This window comes from Pituophis catenifer, unplaced genomic scaffold, assembly GCF_029215685.1.
Source record: "Pituophis catenifer annectens isolate HBS135680 unplaced genomic scaffold, rPitCat1.0.hap2 SCAF_7, whole genome shotgun sequence".
NCBI classification, from domain to species: domain Eukaryota; kingdom Metazoa; phylum Chordata; class Lepidosauria; order Squamata; family Colubridae; genus Pituophis; species Pituophis catenifer.
Genome location: NW_027256887.1, coordinates 1,430,930 through 1,448,833, shown reverse-complemented (window position 1 = coordinate 1,448,833; position 17,904 = coordinate 1,430,930). Strand labels below are relative to the sequence as shown.

The window sequence follows — 17,904 nt, the reverse complement described above, 5'->3', positions numbered from 1 at the left end:
ACAGAAGAGGCGGAGAAGATGATGATGATAATGGGGCGGCGCTCCCGGTGCATTGTGGGTAGGCGAGGGCGGCAAAGATGGCGGCGATCGGCATCCACTTGGGGAGCAGCTGCGCCTGCGCGGCCGTTTATAAGGCGAGGAGGGGGCTCAGGGCGGTGGGGGGGCGGTTTTTACTGGGGGGGGGTCGTTTTGTCCCTAAAAAGGGAGGAAACGGGGGTAAAAGCTGCCTTGGGAGAAAAAGGAGGGTCCTGGGAGCGGAGAGACCCTGAGATGCTAGCTTTCTACGCGAGGGGGCAGGGAGAGGGGAGGGCTGGGGGGCGTCTTTCTCCTGGGGGGGGTCCATGGCTCTCCTGCATCAAAGTCAGTGGGGGGGGGCTCATTTGCAAAAAGAAGGCAGGGTTATAGAGAAGGCTTAGGCTGAGATGCTAGCTTTCTGCTTTCAAGGAGGTTTTTTTTTTTTTTTTTTTTTTTGCAAATGGGGGGAGGTTGCATGTTGAAGCTGGGGCTGGGGGCTTGAATTAGACTCAGGAGGTCTAATGCAAAAGGTTTGGGGGAGGTTGCAAAAAAAAATTGGGGTTTTATTTTTTGCAATTGTGGTTTTTTTGGGTGGGGTTGTAAGTTGCACCACGTTGGTGAATTGCTCTCATTTTTGCAACTCTTCCTTATAATTAATATATGTTTGTATGTAGGTTTTTGGTTATTCGAGTTTTCTCCTGCGTAAAATTGGAAGTGTCTTGGCGACGTTTCGACGAAGTCTCATTTGTCATCTTCAGGCTGGTGTTTTTGGCTTCGTGCTTCTAGGAGCAATGTGAGATCGCAGTTAACTGGCAGTTAAAAGGAAGAAACAGCTGCGATCACACATTGCTCCTAGAAGCATGAAGCCGAAAACACCAGCCTGAAGATGACAAATGAGACTTTGTCGAAACGTCGCCAAGACACTTCCAATTTTACGCGGGAGAAAACCCGAATAACCAAAGACCTACATATATATATGTATGTATGTATATGTGTGTGTATGTATATATGTATGTGTGCGTATATATAGGAAGAGTTGCAAAAATGGGAGCAGTTCACCAAATATATATATATATATATTAAATCAAAAGCAGAAAAGCCATAAAAGGGCAACTCATAAACTGTTCTGCGCTGTCTGTCCCTGGGAGATAGATGGATTGTAATGCCAGTCAGCTTTTTTTAGGGAAGGGCTGCTTATTTTTAATGGGGTTTTAATGAGCCTGGAAAGTTTTCCAAGCTTTTGATGTGGGAGCTGCTTTCCTTTCATCCTTCAGTACCTCGAAGGCGGCTTATCTGATGAAGTTAAAATTAGGCCAATATTAGGAAAAAATAATTAAAAAATAAAGTAAAATTAGGAAAAAAATAATATTGATTTCTGAAGGGGGTTTCTTGAGAACTGTGTGTAATACGCCTTCCAGGGGAAAAAATAATCCCATTTGTTATAAAACAGCCTCTTAATAGTTAACTAACTATAGTTTGTTACGATCCACAAAGAGCGAATATTGGATGCTACCTTGCTGTATCTGAACTCATTGAGTTTATTTCAGATACTTGTACTGATTGAATTGTAAAATTGATTTATTAAGTTTGAATCACATTGGTTTGTAAGGATTTCTGTTTATTTTTTTCTCCCTACCAAAGTAAAGAAGATCAGTCACTGGTATCTTTTTGAACAGAGATTTAAATTTGTGGTCTTATACCTTCTTCTTCTAAAATAATAATAATAAAACCTGGCTCTATCACTGAGCTTTCCTTTTTAACCTTACAAAACATAAGGACCTTGATTAAACATAAGTCTTAGTAAGTGTGCTTGTATGTTATAGGATGGCCGTGCAGATGTTGTGGCTAATGACGCTGGGGACCGAGTAACTCCTGCTGTTGTTGCCTTCTCTGAAAAGGAAGAGGTAAATTTCTTTTTTTAAAAACATTTTGAGCCAAAGTTATGTAACTTTTTTTTCCTAAAAAAACCCTCTTAAATGCTTTTCTTAGATCGTTGGTCTGGCAGCGAAACAAAACCGGGTCAGAAATCTCTCAAATACTGTAGTGAAAGTGAAACAGATTCTTGGAAGAAGGTATGAATTATGCCATAAAATATCCTCTAAAAGCTTACTGTGTACTCCATTAGCGTGCATCTGAATAAATGGTTACCTTTTAAAGAGCCTTGGTAGTACAGGGGTTTAAGGCACCCTGTTATTAAGCTTATTAAGACCAGCTGCCTGCAATTACTGCAGGGTTCGAATCTCTCCAAGGCTCAAGGTTGACTCAGCCTTCCATCCTTTCTAAGGTAGGTGAAATGAGGACCCAGTTGTGGGGGCAATAAGCTGACTTTGTATAAAATATACAAAAGGATGAAGGCTATTGCTGAGCACATTGTAAGCCGCCCTGAGTCTTCGGAGAAGGGCGGCATATAAATCAAATTAAAAATTTTTTTTTAAAAAAATGTAATTATTGACTGGTCTGTTTTGGCTGTATTTGTAAACTCAAGTCTCAGCGCTGTTGTTTAAGAAAGTAGCTGAGGTTAATTTGTATTTTTCATCTATTTTTCTTCCCCGTCATTTAAAGATGTACAGAAATTATACTGCTTAAATCAGGAGTGAAAGTTGAATTCATGAAACTTGACTCCCATTCAATGAAAACAAACAATGTACTGTTTTGTTTGCTTGTTTTAAGTTTTAATATTTTTAAAGTACCTTCTAATTTTGCTTGTTTTCTCAGCTCTGGAGACCCACAAGCGGAAAAATATATTGCAGAAAGTAAATGTTCAGTAAGTGAGGGCATGCTTTGCCATTTTTTTCCCTATAGGGAAAATGTATGAATTTGTGTCCCAAAGGTGCTTTTTTTTCCCACAAGGCAACTGGACTTCCTTGGTTTTTTCCCTTGAAGACGTTTCACTTCTCCAAGAAGCTCCTAAGGATATGCCAGAGCAATATTTTCCCTTTTTATTTTTTCAATCTGATTGATGTTCCAGGGGAAAAAAAGCATTCAGAGTAAGGCCTAGTGAATTAGCACATCAAAAGAACAAAGTTAAACAAAACAAACCTGATTTCTTAATTTCAGAAGTTTGATAGAATGTAAATAATCGTAAGCTTCCCTAACGCAGGTGTTAAATAACAGAGTTGGCAGGGTCCTTGGAGGTCTTCTAGTCCAACCCCCTGCTCAGGCAGGAACACCTACACTCTTTCAGATAGATTGTTATCCAATCTTTTTTTAAAGATTTCCAGTTTTGGAGTATCCACAACTTCTGCAGACAAGCCGTTCCACGGATTAATTGTTCTAACGATCAGAAAATGTTATATTTAGCTATTGCTGTACAACATTCTTAAATCAACAAGATGCTTATGGTAAAAAAAAATAATAATGCACTGAGATTAAGTTGCAAAATTGTCAGAAGAATGCTTAATTTTTTGTTTTGTGGGAGTAGTGATATTTTTAGATTTTTTCACATGTTTGCTGTGGTCCAGCTAATCAACCATCAGCTGGACTTCAGTTTCCTCCATTCTTAGCCATGTAGCCAACAACATTCGGAGGTGCTGGTATAGAAAGGCCCCTGTAAAATGACTTCTTAATTTCTTTTTAATATAAACTAAATGGCATTGTGGGTGGATCAGAAATGCTTGAATGTTTTCTTAAGCAAAACATGGGGGGTGCTCATTGAAAATCTTCTCTCATAGTTCAACTAACCTAAGAAATACTTGGGGTTGATTTGTCCGTAGGTCACCGAAAAGAACGGAAAACTTACTTACGAGATAGAGGGCAAATTTGTTTCTCCAGAAGATGTTGCAAAGTTAATCTTCAGGAAAATGAAAGGTACGGTATTCAGGTTGGGGGGGGGGGGGAATGCTAAATTCTGGGAAATGAAACAGCTTTTATGAATTACGGTACGTCGTTATATGTTTCTCTAGAAACGGCTCAATTCGCATTGGGTTCGGATGTGAATGACACCGTGATTACCGTGCCTTTCGATTTTGGGGAGACGCAGAAAAGAGTTCTTGGGTGAGTCTGGTTCCCCTAAATGCAGTTTCTGGAGTTCATAGAGGTCAGATCCTATGGTCAGGGAGTTTTGCCTGGATCAGACCTCCTTTTGAAACCCCGGCTCATCAGTCACACAAAATGTCACACTTTGGTTTCTCTGGCTGTTGCCTTGTTCGCATCTTTCGGAAGAGAAAAGTCACAAATAAACAGTGACAGATCATCTTGAATTTTTTCATGGGAAAAACAAGCCAAACTAGAAGAAATTTTAGTTATCTTTTACCAATTTTACCAGTACAAGCTACCCTGTTCCTGTTTTTCCTCTAGGATATGTTTTTTTCTAAGAAAGACACTCACACAAAAACTGTTTTAAAATGTATGCTGGGTTATCCCTTTCAAATACTGAAACTGCGTTCAAACACCAATTCGCATTTTCATCTGTTGCTAAAAGAATTCCTCTCTGTATTTGGCGTTTAAATACTGCTGCTATCATAGTGGTTATCGCATTACTGAAATACAAATATATTGAAAGTAGGTGCAAATTTGAAATGTCCTGAATTTGATGCAGGAGTGAATATAAATGTTAATTTCCTGCAACCCCCCTCTTTTTCTTTTACATATTGGTGTAACTTAACAAAATAAAATACTCGGTTACTTCAATATTATTGCAGCGTGGGTGTAAGACAACTTATATCTGGAATGGTTCAAAAATAGTTTTCTAATCTTGGTAACTTGAAACTCTGTGAACTCTTAAACCGCCTGCTGTTTCCATGGCTGAGTTGTAAAATTCTGGAAGTTTTATCATTTTTTTGTTTTATTAAATGTACAGGATCCCTCCACTCACCCATTAATTACAAAGATGACATTTATACATCTAGAAGTTGACAAGAATGGGAATCACTGGTTTAGATTTACCTAGGATAACATACAAGAAGCATCCTGGGGTTTTTTTATGGGGGAAAAAGGCTGTTGGGGTTCTATCTGATTTCTGGAGTCATGTTTGTTACAGAGAAGCTGCTAAAGGTGCTGGACTTAATGTTCTTCGACTAATTCACGAACCATCGGCTGCTCTGCTTGCTTACGGAATCGGACAAGATTCTCCCAGTGGAAAAAGGTGATTAAGGGTTTCTCAGCTACGGGGATTTTTGTTTTTTTCTGAATCAAGTTTTTTTATTATTTTTTTTTCCTCACAAACACACCTACATATTTTATGAAACAGAGTATTGACCATATCATATCATATACAATTTTGTCATATCCAAATACATTTTACTTAGTTACAATTTCTGCCAAAATATTCTTTTTCCATATTTTTTAAACATATCTTAATATTTCTATTCTTATTTATATAAACAACATCTCCTTTCGCCCTCAAGTTCTAATTTCTCCATTTTTAATTAATTTAATTTAATTTTTTGATAGTTTATTCTTTATCCTAATACATTTAAAGATGTTCGGGGTTGCCTTTCTTCCATTTCATCTTTTTTGTTTTACAGCAATCTTTCTTCTCTTTCCTCTCCCTCCCTTCTTTTTATCCTTCCTACCTTCTTCTTCCCTCCTCTCCTTTTCTACTTCCCCTTCCTTTCTCCCCGTCCTCTTTTCTTCCTCCCTATCTAACCTTCTCTCCTACTCTTATTTCCCCACCTTCTCTTCTCTTCTCTTCTCTTCTCTTCTCTTCTCTTCTCTTCTCTTCTCTTCTCTTCTCTTCTCTTCTCTTCTCTTCTCTTCTCTTCTCTTCTCTTCTCTTCTCTTCTCCTCTCCTCTCCTCTCCTCTCCTCTCCTCTCCTCTCCTCTCCTCTCCTCTCCTCTCCTCTCCTCTCCTCTCCTCTCCTCTTCTCTTCTCTTCGTCTATTATTCTGTTCTATTCTACTCTAAAGACTTTGAGGGAAAAAAAAAGATTTTTCATTTATGTTTTGCAAATGGAAGCAACGTGCTGGTGTATAAACTTGGAGGCGCTTCGCTTTCCATCACGGTCATAGAAGTCAACAGCGGGCTCTATCGTGTGCTTTCTACCACAACCGATGACAGCATAGGCGGCACCTGTTTCACGGAAGCATTGGCGCAACACTTGGCTTCGGAATTTCGCAGGTAAATGCTCAAAAATCTAGAGCGATGTTTGCTTTAGCAGTTACTGTGTCAGGCTAGGAATGTGGAAACTGAGAGTGCAGTCTGCCCTCAGCTGTGCAAGATCATTGGTAATGTACTCTCAGCTCAACCTAGGAGAGAGAATGCTACAGCAGGGGCCAAAATTGTGGGAACCTTTTGGGAAAAATGTATTTTCTAAAACTAGCTAAGAACACCACTTTTTTTTTTGAGTAGTACCATAAAATTATATATCAAAGGAAAGATAATTTAATCAACAATGTAATGCCATAAGTTTTAGGAAGGATTTGCTATTAGAATAGCAGTTACAGTATAAAGAAGAAAATGAAACACGTAGAAAAAACGAAATATACAAAAATGATCATAGAAAAAATGTGATGTACAAAAATTATCTCCATTTCAGTTAATCCTTAGTTGGGTAACCTTTAGCATGAATGACGGCCTTACAACGTCTTCCCATGGAGGGAACCAAGTCTTTTAGCTCTGCAGCTGTTATCATGTGAAACCAAGATTAAATGATGGCTTTTATTAACTGGGTTTATTGCTGGGTCGCTTCTGACTAACAAGTTTCTTTAGTCGGCTCCATAGATTTTCACTTGGGTTAAGGTCTGGGCTATTTCCAGGCCATTCCAGCAGTGGAATAGGATTATCTTGAAATTCAAAAAAAAAAAGTGTTATTAGCCATCAAACCTCAAAAATACACTTTTCCCAAAAGGTTTCCACAATTTTGGCCACTACTGTATATATAACAACACAGTAACAGAGTTGGAAGGGACCTTGGAGGTCTTCTAGTCCAACCCCCTGCTATGTCAGGAGACCCTATACCATTTCAGACAAATAGTTGTCCAGTCTCTTCCTAAAAATTTCTAGTGTTGGGGCATTCACAACATCTGCAGGCAAGTTGTTCCACTGATTAATTGTTCTAACTGTTAGGAAGTTTCTCTTTAGTTCCAGGTTGCTTCTCTCCTTGATTACCCATTGCTTCTTGTCCTGCCTTCAGGTGCTTTGGAGAATAGCTTGATCCCCTCTTCTTTGTGGCAACCCCTGAGATACTGGAAGACTGCTCTCATGTCACCCCTAGTCGTCCTTTTCATTAGATTAGACATACCCAATTCTGAAACCATTCATGATATGTGATATATGCCACCTTGAAATCCTGAATGGAAGGTGTGACAAAAATTCAATAAAGTTTTTATACACTGAACCATTATCAGCAAAACTGGCCACATCGGACATCTGTTGTCATTCAAGTCAGCTAAAAATAAGTTTAATGGTCTCAGCAGGAGAGAACGAAAGACCCTTTGTTCCATTTTAGGCTTTTGAAAGAGCCTGTCATTTGTAAAGTGCATCTCCCTGAGAATGCTAAACATTTTTTATAGCTTTATTAACTACCTCTATTAAACTGTCTGTCTAAGGAGCACAGTTACAGATAATTTGAAATTTTTCAGTCCTTAATATTTGACTTTCTTTGTACATCTTGAGGAACCTACACAAATATACTTATTTAACTTTTAATATCAGAATCATATTTAATTTGTTTATATAGAACATTAGGGAATGATTGGAACCAAAGTAACATTTTATTTTTATTTTTTATTTTATTTTATTTTATTTATTATTATTTTGCATTTCTGAACTGCCCATCTCCCTCAAACATCCAGGATAAACAGTGGCTGGCTTAACTCTATGTTTTGTTGTGATTAATAACTGATTTTTTTTTCTAAAAAAACCCCCCAGATGTTATAGAAACGATGTGAGAGGAAATCCCAGGGCTATGATGAAGTTAATGAACAGTGCCGAAGTGGCAAAACATTCCTTGTCGACCTTGGGAACCGCAAATTGTTTTGTTGACTCTCTCTACGATGGGATGGATTTTGACTGCAACGTTTCCAGGTAACGATTCAATATTTTCAAGCCTCTTTTCTTTATTTTCATCTAGGGAGCTTGTCAACTGGCACTTCCTGTAAAACTCCTTCAATTTGATGCTTGTAAACATTCAAAGCAGGCCCTTCCAATTACCTCGTTTACGTTTTGAGCTAGAAACAGCTATTTCAAATTTGGGCATTTGGTGAATTGTCAGGAAAGGCTGTGTTGCGCTCAGAACATGTCTTTGAAGCTCAAAACTCTTCAATTATTTAAAGCAGTTTGCATATTCCTATTTTTCAACAGTAGATCCTGCAGAAAATGGGCACATAACTCATCCCCTGCAGATGGGTCACATTATTAATGACATTTCTAGACTGTTGAACATTGAAAGAACACTTAGCAGTTAAGATAAAATAAACAATAAATAATATGCATGTCTTGGGTCCCAAAGATGACATGTGGAGTTATTTCTGAGCAGTTTCTTTATTGTTGTTCTCCTACAGACAGAATCTTGCCAGACTAAGACAATTCTCTGCCTAACTATAGATACACTCTGTGAATTGCTAGAGAGGAGCCATCTTCTCCCTCTTCCTGCCCGCCGGACATTCCAGACTTGGCTGCCTCTTTCTTCCCCTCTGGGAAGGAGTCCCCCCCCTCCCTCCTGGGTGTTGTGACCCAGGCCCAAGTAGTTAGTATTAAATACAAACAGTTTGAAAACAGACTTTATTAGAACAGCTGAGAATTAACTCATTCTCAGCGTAGTCCAAATTAAAAGCAAATTCTTCAAAACACCATCCCTCAGCTTATCACCAACCTTGGGATAATTGCCAAAGGCTTTTCTTGGTAAAAATGTTCAGAAGCAGAAGACGCCGACAAGAAATGAATACAGTGAAACATGAAGCAGTTCTCTCAACGTTGTTTTCCAAGAGCCATTGCTGGTCTTTTAAGCCTTATGGGAGGGGCCAATCATCTCTTGGCCTTACTCTTGAGTCGTCCTCTTTGCTGTAGCTGCTCCTGCCTTCTGGCAGCTCTTCTCATGCGTGCACTAGGAACAGGCTCCTTCTGTTCCTCTGCCTCTCTACTGTCAGCCTCTGGAGGCTCCGGAGTCCGCACATCACTCCCCGATGGCCCTGACCCCATCTCTGCCTCCGACGCAGAGCCCTCATCCGGGCCTTCCCCTAACTCCAGGACTGGCCCATCTTCTTCCTCAGTCTCATCGCTGTCCGACTCCGCTGCCAGCTCCGCAGGCTGCTGGCGGACCACAACACGGGGAATCCAGACTACACTCCACCACAGCGTGAAGAGAAAGCGTGCAAAGTCGACAGACTAATAAAATGTTTATTTCTTATTATACAACAGAGCCAGATTTGAACTTATTTGTTCTGCACTTTTTGCTAAGAGCATTGAAGCAATCAAAAAACTGTTGGAACAAGTGGGACTCGGAACGGATGATATTAGCAAGGTAAGGGTGTCCTTTTATTCACCTTTTTTCCTCTCATTTGATTTCTAGGTCTTGACGGGTATAGGGAAGTGGGGGTGTTCTTGGTGTAGATGTAATGAGGAATCCTGGCTTAATATAAACTAGAATTTAATATCAACGGGAAAAGAAGCTTTTAGACATAACGCTTGTTCCAGAATGGATACACCCAGGGGTTTCAGATTGAGAACCGATGTCAGAACAAGGACAGTGTTTGCAGAGTTCAAACCATGTTGTGCATAAATGACTATAAAATGTACAGTCTTGAAATGAGAGGCCGATATAGGGATTTGTCCTTGTGAATCTGCGAATGTCATTACAGGTAGTCCTCGACTTATGACCATAATTGGGACCGGGACCTCTGTCGCTAAGCGATGCGGTCATTAAGTGAGTCACTCCCGATTTTTTTGGCGGGGGAGAGGCTGTTTGCTTCAGTTGTTAAGCGAATCCCATATTCGTTAAGCAAATCCAGCTCGCCCCAATCCCTTCGCTTGTCAGGAGCCCAGAGAAAGTCGCAGATGGTAATTTAATTTAATTTAATTTAGCCCTATAAACCTTGGATGCTCTAGTGCAGTGTTTCTCAACCTTGGAAGCTTGAAGATGGGTGGACTTCAACCCCCAGAATCCCCCAACCGGCAGCGCTGGCTGGAGGATTCTGGGAGTTGAAGTCCACCCATCTTCAAGCTACCAAGGTTGAGAAACACTGCTCTAGTGGTTGTATATCTGTGTCAAAAAACACCTGGATTTTGATCATGGGGAAGCTGCATCGGTGCGAGGACCGGTTGTTAAGTCCCTTTTTTTTTCAGCACCGTCGTAACTTTGAACGGTTGTTGAACAAATGGCCATAGGTTGAGGACTGCCTGTAGAACAAGGAACATTACAATATTGAATAAAACGTTCAAACAATAACCTGCACAATTGTCTGGGTGAGACAGCATGATTTACAAGATGAGTGTTTCGTTTTGATGCTAGTTACATCATCACTTAATCTTACTTATTTATATCTTGGCAAATGGGCTAGTTATGTTTATGGCTGCACGATAGTATCAGCATTGCAGAAATCTAGAAAAACACTAGGTGGCAGCAAAGTAAGCCAATTCGCCACGGCCACCTGACTGCAAAGATACCTTGCCGTGACCAACTCACCACGGGACGAGACTTAACACCAATATCAAAGAAATGGTGGAATAGAATCATTTAAGAAAGAATGCCAAAGGAGGGACAGAATGAAAATATGAATGATAAAAAATAAAATATATTTTAAAAAATTAGTTTGAACTATTGAATTGCCCTGTGATGAATTATCCTGTGGTAACAGTGAGTTGGCCGCAGCCAGTTGTCCCATTCTGGTTTGGCATTGCTTGTTTCCTAGGGTTGAAAGAGTGTGACTGGCCCAAGGTTCCCCCAGCTGGCCTTGTGCAGCCAGTTGGGCAGGACTAGAACTCCCAGCCTCCTAGTTTCTAGCCTGGTGCTTTCATCACTAGACCAAGCAGGCTCTATTTGTCTAACAACTCATTCCCACTCAACGTTTGTGTCCTTAAAACCCGCTTCACTCGCCTTCTAGGTGGTTCTGTGTGGCGGATCAGCCCGTATTCCAAAACTGCAGCAAATGATCAGAGAACTTTTCCCTAATGTTGACTTGCTAAACTCCATCCCTCCCGATGAGGTCATCCCCATCGGAGCGGCCATAGAAGCAGGAATCTTGCTTGGAAGAGAGATTTTTTCGGAGGACGACATGCTGTCCGTTGAATGTTCCGCCAAGGACATATTAGTCAAGGTAAGATGGTTACAGAGATGCCTGCGAATGTGACATCCCTAACTTGCTGACCAAAATTATTATTTTTCTTTTAATGGCCCTGTGAATCCCTTAACTCGGAGTAGAGTCGGGGCGACTGGGTGGAGCTGAGCGTTTACTGGCCAGATGCCCTTCCTGATGCCTACGCGGAGTACACAGCAAATATTTTCCCTTTGCACTCAGCAGAGAGAAATATCTGCCGCTACCTAGGATCGAACTCACAACTTCCCGATTGTGAGGCGAGGGTTTTTACCTCTAGGCCACCACGCTGCTCACTAACCAAAATTAAATAACTGTTCGAAAACCGTTAGGATGAAAAGATAGGCACCATCATAGCACAAAATATTCTGAACAGGAAATCAGAAAAACTAAGCAACGTTGCAATAAAGGACAGTGGGATTAACGTGCATTCATTCAGCTGCTTGCACGGTGGTCATCTCTGAAGCGACTGCTGGGAAGCAGAGAACCAGACTGGCATCTGCTTTGTTGGGACAGATGGAGAAAGGAGGTGTCATTCACTTTTTGTGCCAATTCGAATAAGAGGGAAAAACTAAGGTGGGAGGTGTTAATTGATTCAGTTTCCTCCAAGGAACGGGGGCAGAATCTCAAATCATTGTGTCACAAATCAGCATATATATATATATGTACATGTATGTAGATAGATAGATAGATAGATAGATAGATAGATAGATAGATAGATAGATAATATGCAAAAAATTAAAATCTCGGGTGTTTTCCCGCGTCATTATAAATAAGTTGGTTAAAATATTTAAAATCCTGGTTAAAATCCCAGCTTACAATCTTCTAAAAATCCTTACAGAGCACTCTGCAAGGTCCTTTAAAACCTCAGCTAAAATCCTACCAGTGACTTTAAAAGTTTTTCTTAAAGCAACGTTTCGACAGGCTCACAACCCTGTCATCTTCAGGCTCTGTTTCATGTAGAAGTTATGGGTTCTAGTGTGTATATATACACTATTTTACCTCCTTTTTAATAATTAAATAAAATTTAGTAAACTCATGTTGTTCAGTTCTTGACAACCTCATAGATCAGGGGTTCCCAAACTTGGCAGCTTTAAGACTTGTGGACTTCAACTCCCAGCATTCTTTAGCCAGCTATTCTGGGAGTTCTGGGAGTTGAAGTCCACAAGTCTTAAAGCTGCCAAGTTTGAAGACCTCTGTCATAGATGCTGAAGTTGGCAGAAATACAGAATTTGGCCACTGTTGCCTTCTAGAATTTTTTTTTTTTTTTACTCTTCAATGATTTCTCCCGCGAGAAAGATTGGGCCAAGGTTAGCTGGGTTGCTACTCCTGCTGCGTCTGTTGGGAGAGGTTCACTCGAAATGAGTAAAACTTCTGCAAGACTTTTTTTTTAAATTTATTTATTTATTTCCAGGCATTGGACCAGTCGGGGACTGACAAATTCCTGGTGGTGTTACCGTCAGGAACTCCTTTGCCAGCTCGAAGGCAACACACACTGGAGGCCCCAGGAGAAATTTCCTCCGTCTGCCTGGAATTGTATGAGTCTCTGGAAAAAGGCCCCGTACAAGAAGACGACAGATTTGCACAGGTAGAGAAAGAAAAGCATGTTAATTTTTACAGCGCAATTTTATATCTGCTCAGAAGGAAATGTTTGTTTTCGGTGAAGCTCCCTTCAACATTACAGGCTATGAATATTTTTTTTTTGATCGAGTCTGTCAGAAACGAGCAAGCTTCATGTTTGGATATTTATTTATTTATTTTGCTAGAAACCTGAGATCCATGGAGCAGAATCTGGCATAAAAGGCCCAATTTAGGATGACCAAAAAAAATTTGCTCAGGAAATAGGCACTTTTCAAAACTATTCTATACAAAAAAAAATATCATGCTTGGTTCCTTCAAATTAATTTACATTTCAGCATTAGTGATTAGGGTTTAGTTGCAGAGGTTTCCTTTTAAAGGATTGCAATCTTGTAATATCACAGGGAGAAGGCAGGAGTTAAAGTGAAGGCTGTTTTTCTACTTTAGGGAAAAGGGATTTCCACTGAAATACATCTTTTGGGAGAAAAAATAGCCTGATTTGGTTTTTTTTTTTTAGGAATTTAGAGGATTTTTTTAACAGTTTGCTATGCATCCCATACTTTCCTGATAAGATTTGACTCTTTAACTTCTCAAATCTCCCAAGTTAAAAAAAGAAAAAGTGGAATTTTCTAGCATCAGGTGCTGAAGTTCCATTAATGTTGATCTTAAAATCTCTGTGAAAAGAATTGATGTGCTTTATCATTTAGTCCAAGTAGAGGATTAAAGCAAACCTCAACCTTAGAATATTTCCCTAACAGTGATTTCAAAACTTCGTTGCAGCTGAATGATATATTTGTGGTTGCTTTTTTTTTTTTTTTAACAACAGATCGTACTCCAGGATTTAGACGTCAAAGAAGGTCTGCATCATATATCAACTATCCTTACAATGAAGAGGTACTGGAAACGAAAATCTTAATTCTTTGGGTCAGAACCACGAGTACTTACGGGATTTACCATATGATAACTTTCATGTTGACATATTTTGTGGGGGAAGATAACCAGATTCTAAATATTTATTATAGACACTGGAAAGGACATTTGTGGGGCAGTTCTAATTTTCCTGTTCAAATTTCACTTCTCCCATTTTCAACGGCCGTTCTCCTCCCCTGTGGAGAGGCAAGAGGGATACCCAGACTGGAAGCTGATCACAGGGGCACATGGCAACCACCAGTTGTAAATGCTAACAGGTTGGCCGGCACCTGAAATGGGGCTGTGAGACTGGGGGAGAGGGGAGGAGAACAGTGCCATATTGTACAACAGCCCAGAAGTGTTTCAGGGGCCATAAAGCTTTTATTTTATGGCTGTTTTGACTGGGAACCGTCATTAAATGGCTTGTTGTAACTGGAGAACTATCTCTGGTGGGCCTACTTTCAGCGGCAGCATCCTTGCATGGAAGAACAGTTGCTAGGAGACTGTTGCTCGTAAGCTACAAGCCAAGAAAGAAATGAGTAAGAACAAAGCCCTTCCTGAATTAACATATACATACATACATACATACACATGTGTGTGTGTGTGTGTGTGTGTGATATAGAACATAAATGTCCTTCTTTAATCCCTCTTACACCAATTTCTGGGACCTCTGAGTTCAACACGTCTTCTGAATAGTTTTTATCCCAGAGCTATAATTGCACTCAGCCATGAACTAAAGGGCCACCATCTGTGAGCTGTTGGACAGCATTACTTGGTCTGCTGTGTGGATGTTTTGAGTGTTTTAGGGGTGGGGAATTTGTGGTGGGTGGGAGTGTGTTTGGGGATTGTCATGTGTGTTGGGCTTGGTCTCTGGGTGTTAAGTGAATTTCGTTGTATGGGTATGCTGTGTATACACGTATAATGACAATAAAGTTATTATTAAACATTTTATGCTGATCCACACACCATTTTTGTCGCTAACCCCTATATCAGGGGTGTCCAACCTTCGCCACTTTTAAGACCTGTGGACTTCAACTCCCAGAATTTCCCAGCCAACGGTGCATTGCTGGGGAATTCTGGGAGTCGACATCCAAAGTGCCAAGAATTGGACACCCCTGATTTAGATCTTGGCGACAGAAATTGTGTGCGGATCAACATAAAACGTTCCATTCATGCATTGCTGGCTAGGGAGTTCTGGGACAGGCCTTGAAGTGGGCAAAGTTGGGACACCCCCTGATCTAAATGTTTAGGAATAGAGGATAAAAATTTATTTTTCTTTTCTCAGGGACGGATCATTACATGTAACCTGCACAGACGAAGACAGCGGAAAATCCGAAGCCGTCACTGTGGAAGTGGCCTCCTAGGCCCATTTTCTCAGCTACAGGAAATCTTCCCATAGGCAGCTTTGAAGACGAGCGAAAGGTTTCCTCCTTCAGAGGCCACCGGTCACAGCTGGGCGTCTCCGCCATGAACTGTCAAACGTTGAAGGGAGAAGGAGGAGCCCTGCCTACAAAACCCTTAAAAGGCCAATTGGCTTCATCTCGGTTTGTGAACCGTGTACATTGGAGAATCTATTCTGTTACTTGTGAATAATAAACCTTATCTTTTTATAGACATCATAAAACCGTTAAAAGCTTTTTTAGCAGATGGGCTTCCGTTGGCACCTGAAAACGGCTGACGAGAAATTCTGAGTGACCTGGAGTCACGAGGATGGGCTGAACGGATAACGCACACCCGTTGTTAATGATGTTTGCGTATGTTGGTTTTGGCACGATTAAGTCCTTGGTACGGTATGTTAAAAGGTTATGCATAAGCATAATAATCCCTTCCATCATAAATTTAACAATCCATCCCTTTTATGTAGGTACAGTTCTGGGAGCTTGTTCAGTCTGACTTTAATATAATAATAGGACATGAGCCTTCCTTAGGAAAGATACGGAAACAAAAAAAAAAAAAAACAGAACTGTAAATAGACAACAAAACACAGAAGGTATATTAACAAATGACCTCTTTTATGAACATTATTAGAATGTTGTAGAAAAGAATTTGGCAGCCGTCAGTCATGCCTCCGTTAACATTGGCTGACAGAGAAGTTCGACGCCAAGTCCGGTGAGGCGATTTAAAGCCAGGAGAAACAAAACTTGGGAGCGTGTGCTAGAAGCCGCAGAAGAAAAACACAAAAGAGGTTCCACCTATCGCAGGTGGAATGATCACCTGGTCTGTTAGTAAAGCAGAGGGAAAACTTGAAAAACCAGTGACATTCTTCAAGCACTTCCTCTTCTCAGGGAAGGGAGCCAGAGAGCTGTTCTTACGAGCCACAACCTAAGAATACTGGAAAACGGCACCCATTATGTGCCAAGAGCAGTTTCTTGACCTGCTGCTTGCAGGTCAAGGAACTCCGGTCAAAGGCCTTGAGCGTGGCGATTTTGGGGTGAAGGCAATAGGCCAGGGGTTCCTTATGAAGAGGAACCTTCATGATTCATCCTGAAGTCAGGATCCGAAAGCTACAGGCCAACAGCTGTGGATGATTTAAATATGTTAAAACCAATCTAATAAGACCCGGTAGAATAAACTTCCAGATCCATAGTGGGCTATCAAATAATAACTTTGATAAAATATTGACTTTCGTCAACTGCACACTGCTAAAAGAATAAGTTTGAGGCTAGTAACATTGGTTGGTCTCGAGCCACAGGCTGGTGGGCTCCAAACTCTGCAGGAAAGGCATGAAAAGCCTCTGAAATGAGGCTTATTCTATCACAACGGAAGGATGGCGTGACATAAATGTGCCCTGGGCTTCCATGTCTTTCCTTGAAACGAATGCTCCAGTGCTTCACATCAACTCCCGGTGGGTCTGTCTGAAGAAGGAGACCATCACGAGAACTTAATTTGGAACCCCAGACGATGCCCGTTTCATCGTTGGATGGATACACTTGGCTTTCAGAATCCATAAGTGGGCAGACCCTGTAACTGATTGCCCAGGCACTTTCCACCCCCCCCTTTTCAATGCTAACTGTAAACAATATGAAAAAGGTGACATTTTATGCACCTGCGGCCAGTTTCTCCAAAAGCTAGGACCTAAATATTGGGCACAAATCAATATTTAGGTAGACAGGTTTTAATCAGTGTTAAGAGGTAATTCATGAATAATGGGAAAAGCCAACGTTTCTGTGAATTCTGGGAATACGGACATCTGGTTTTTTTTTAATGAAGGGGTGCTCCAGTATTTATGGCCGGGCAACGCTTCATTACTATGGCAAAACACCGGTGGAACTACCATCGTTCATGCATTCCAGAATTTGTTGATTTGTTCATCAAAAATGGCAGTTGGCTAAGGAGAAAAACCTTCCATGAAAATGAGAGTCCTTGTGCAAACTGTGATTAGAAACTATAACTTGTCTCCTGGAATCAACCTGAAGATTCATCATCATCTGCTTAAAAATGGAAAAAAATGCTTGAAATCCCTTTTTAAATAAATAAATAATTTATTGTCAGTTATTTATTTAAAAAGGGATTTTTCCCACTCCCAGATGCTCTCTAGTCCTACTGTTTGCAGTTAGAGCATAAATGTTTGTATTTCGTACATATAAACATGTGCATGTGTATATATGTCTATATACCGTATTTTTTGGAGTATAAGACGCACCTACCTTTTTTGGAGAGAAAAATAAGAAAAAAATCTGCCTCTGCCTCCCAGCAATTTGCCTCCTTGCAGCAAACAGCCAAGGCTGAAAATGGGGACCACGGAGGCGGCAATAGCAATCCCTGCAGCCTGAAACAGCTGATGGTCTGCCAATCCAACCGACAATCAGCTGCTTGTGCTAATCAGGCTGTGCTGAAGCTGAAACGGGCTGTTTGCTGTTAGGAGGTAAAATTGCTAGGAAGCAAAGGGCAAAGAGTGGGGGTGGGTGGGGCGACATTCGGTGTATAAGACGCACCCAAATTTTCACCCTCTTAAGGGGGAAAAATGCATCATACTCTGAAAAATACGGTATGTATATACATGTACACACACACGTACACACACACATATATATAAGGATACACATGACTCTGTACACACGAATACACACACACAAAGTTTATATGTACAAAATACAAAAACATTTTGTATTACATTTTTTACAAAATACAAAAACATATATATATATATATATATATAACATTTTAAACATCATTGTAAAGCTATTTAGGGAGGCAGAAGCTTCTGGGTCTA

General features: G+C 40.5%; 1 protein-coding gene across 1 annotated transcript; it reads left to right on the top strand.

Annotated features, from left to right (window-relative positions):
- The first annotated feature begins 70 nt into the window (after positions 1–70).
- HSPA14 (heat shock protein family A (Hsp70) member 14) lies at positions 71–15,315 on the top strand. The gene is made up of 14 exons (XM_070946956.1): positions 71–134; positions 1,839–1,919; positions 2,005–2,087; positions 2,731–2,779; positions 3,729–3,822; positions 3,918–4,008; positions 4,994–5,098; positions 5,911–6,072; positions 7,825–7,980; positions 9,313–9,415; positions 10,995–11,207; positions 12,619–12,792; positions 13,609–13,676; positions 14,977–15,315. The coding sequence occupies exons 1-14, from the start codon at positions 78–80 to the stop codon at positions 15,053–15,055; spliced, it is 1,515 nt and encodes a 504-aa protein (XP_070803057.1). The 5' UTR covers positions 71–77; the 3' UTR covers positions 15,056–15,315.
- The last annotated feature ends 2,589 nt before the right edge of the window (positions 15,316–17,904 follow it).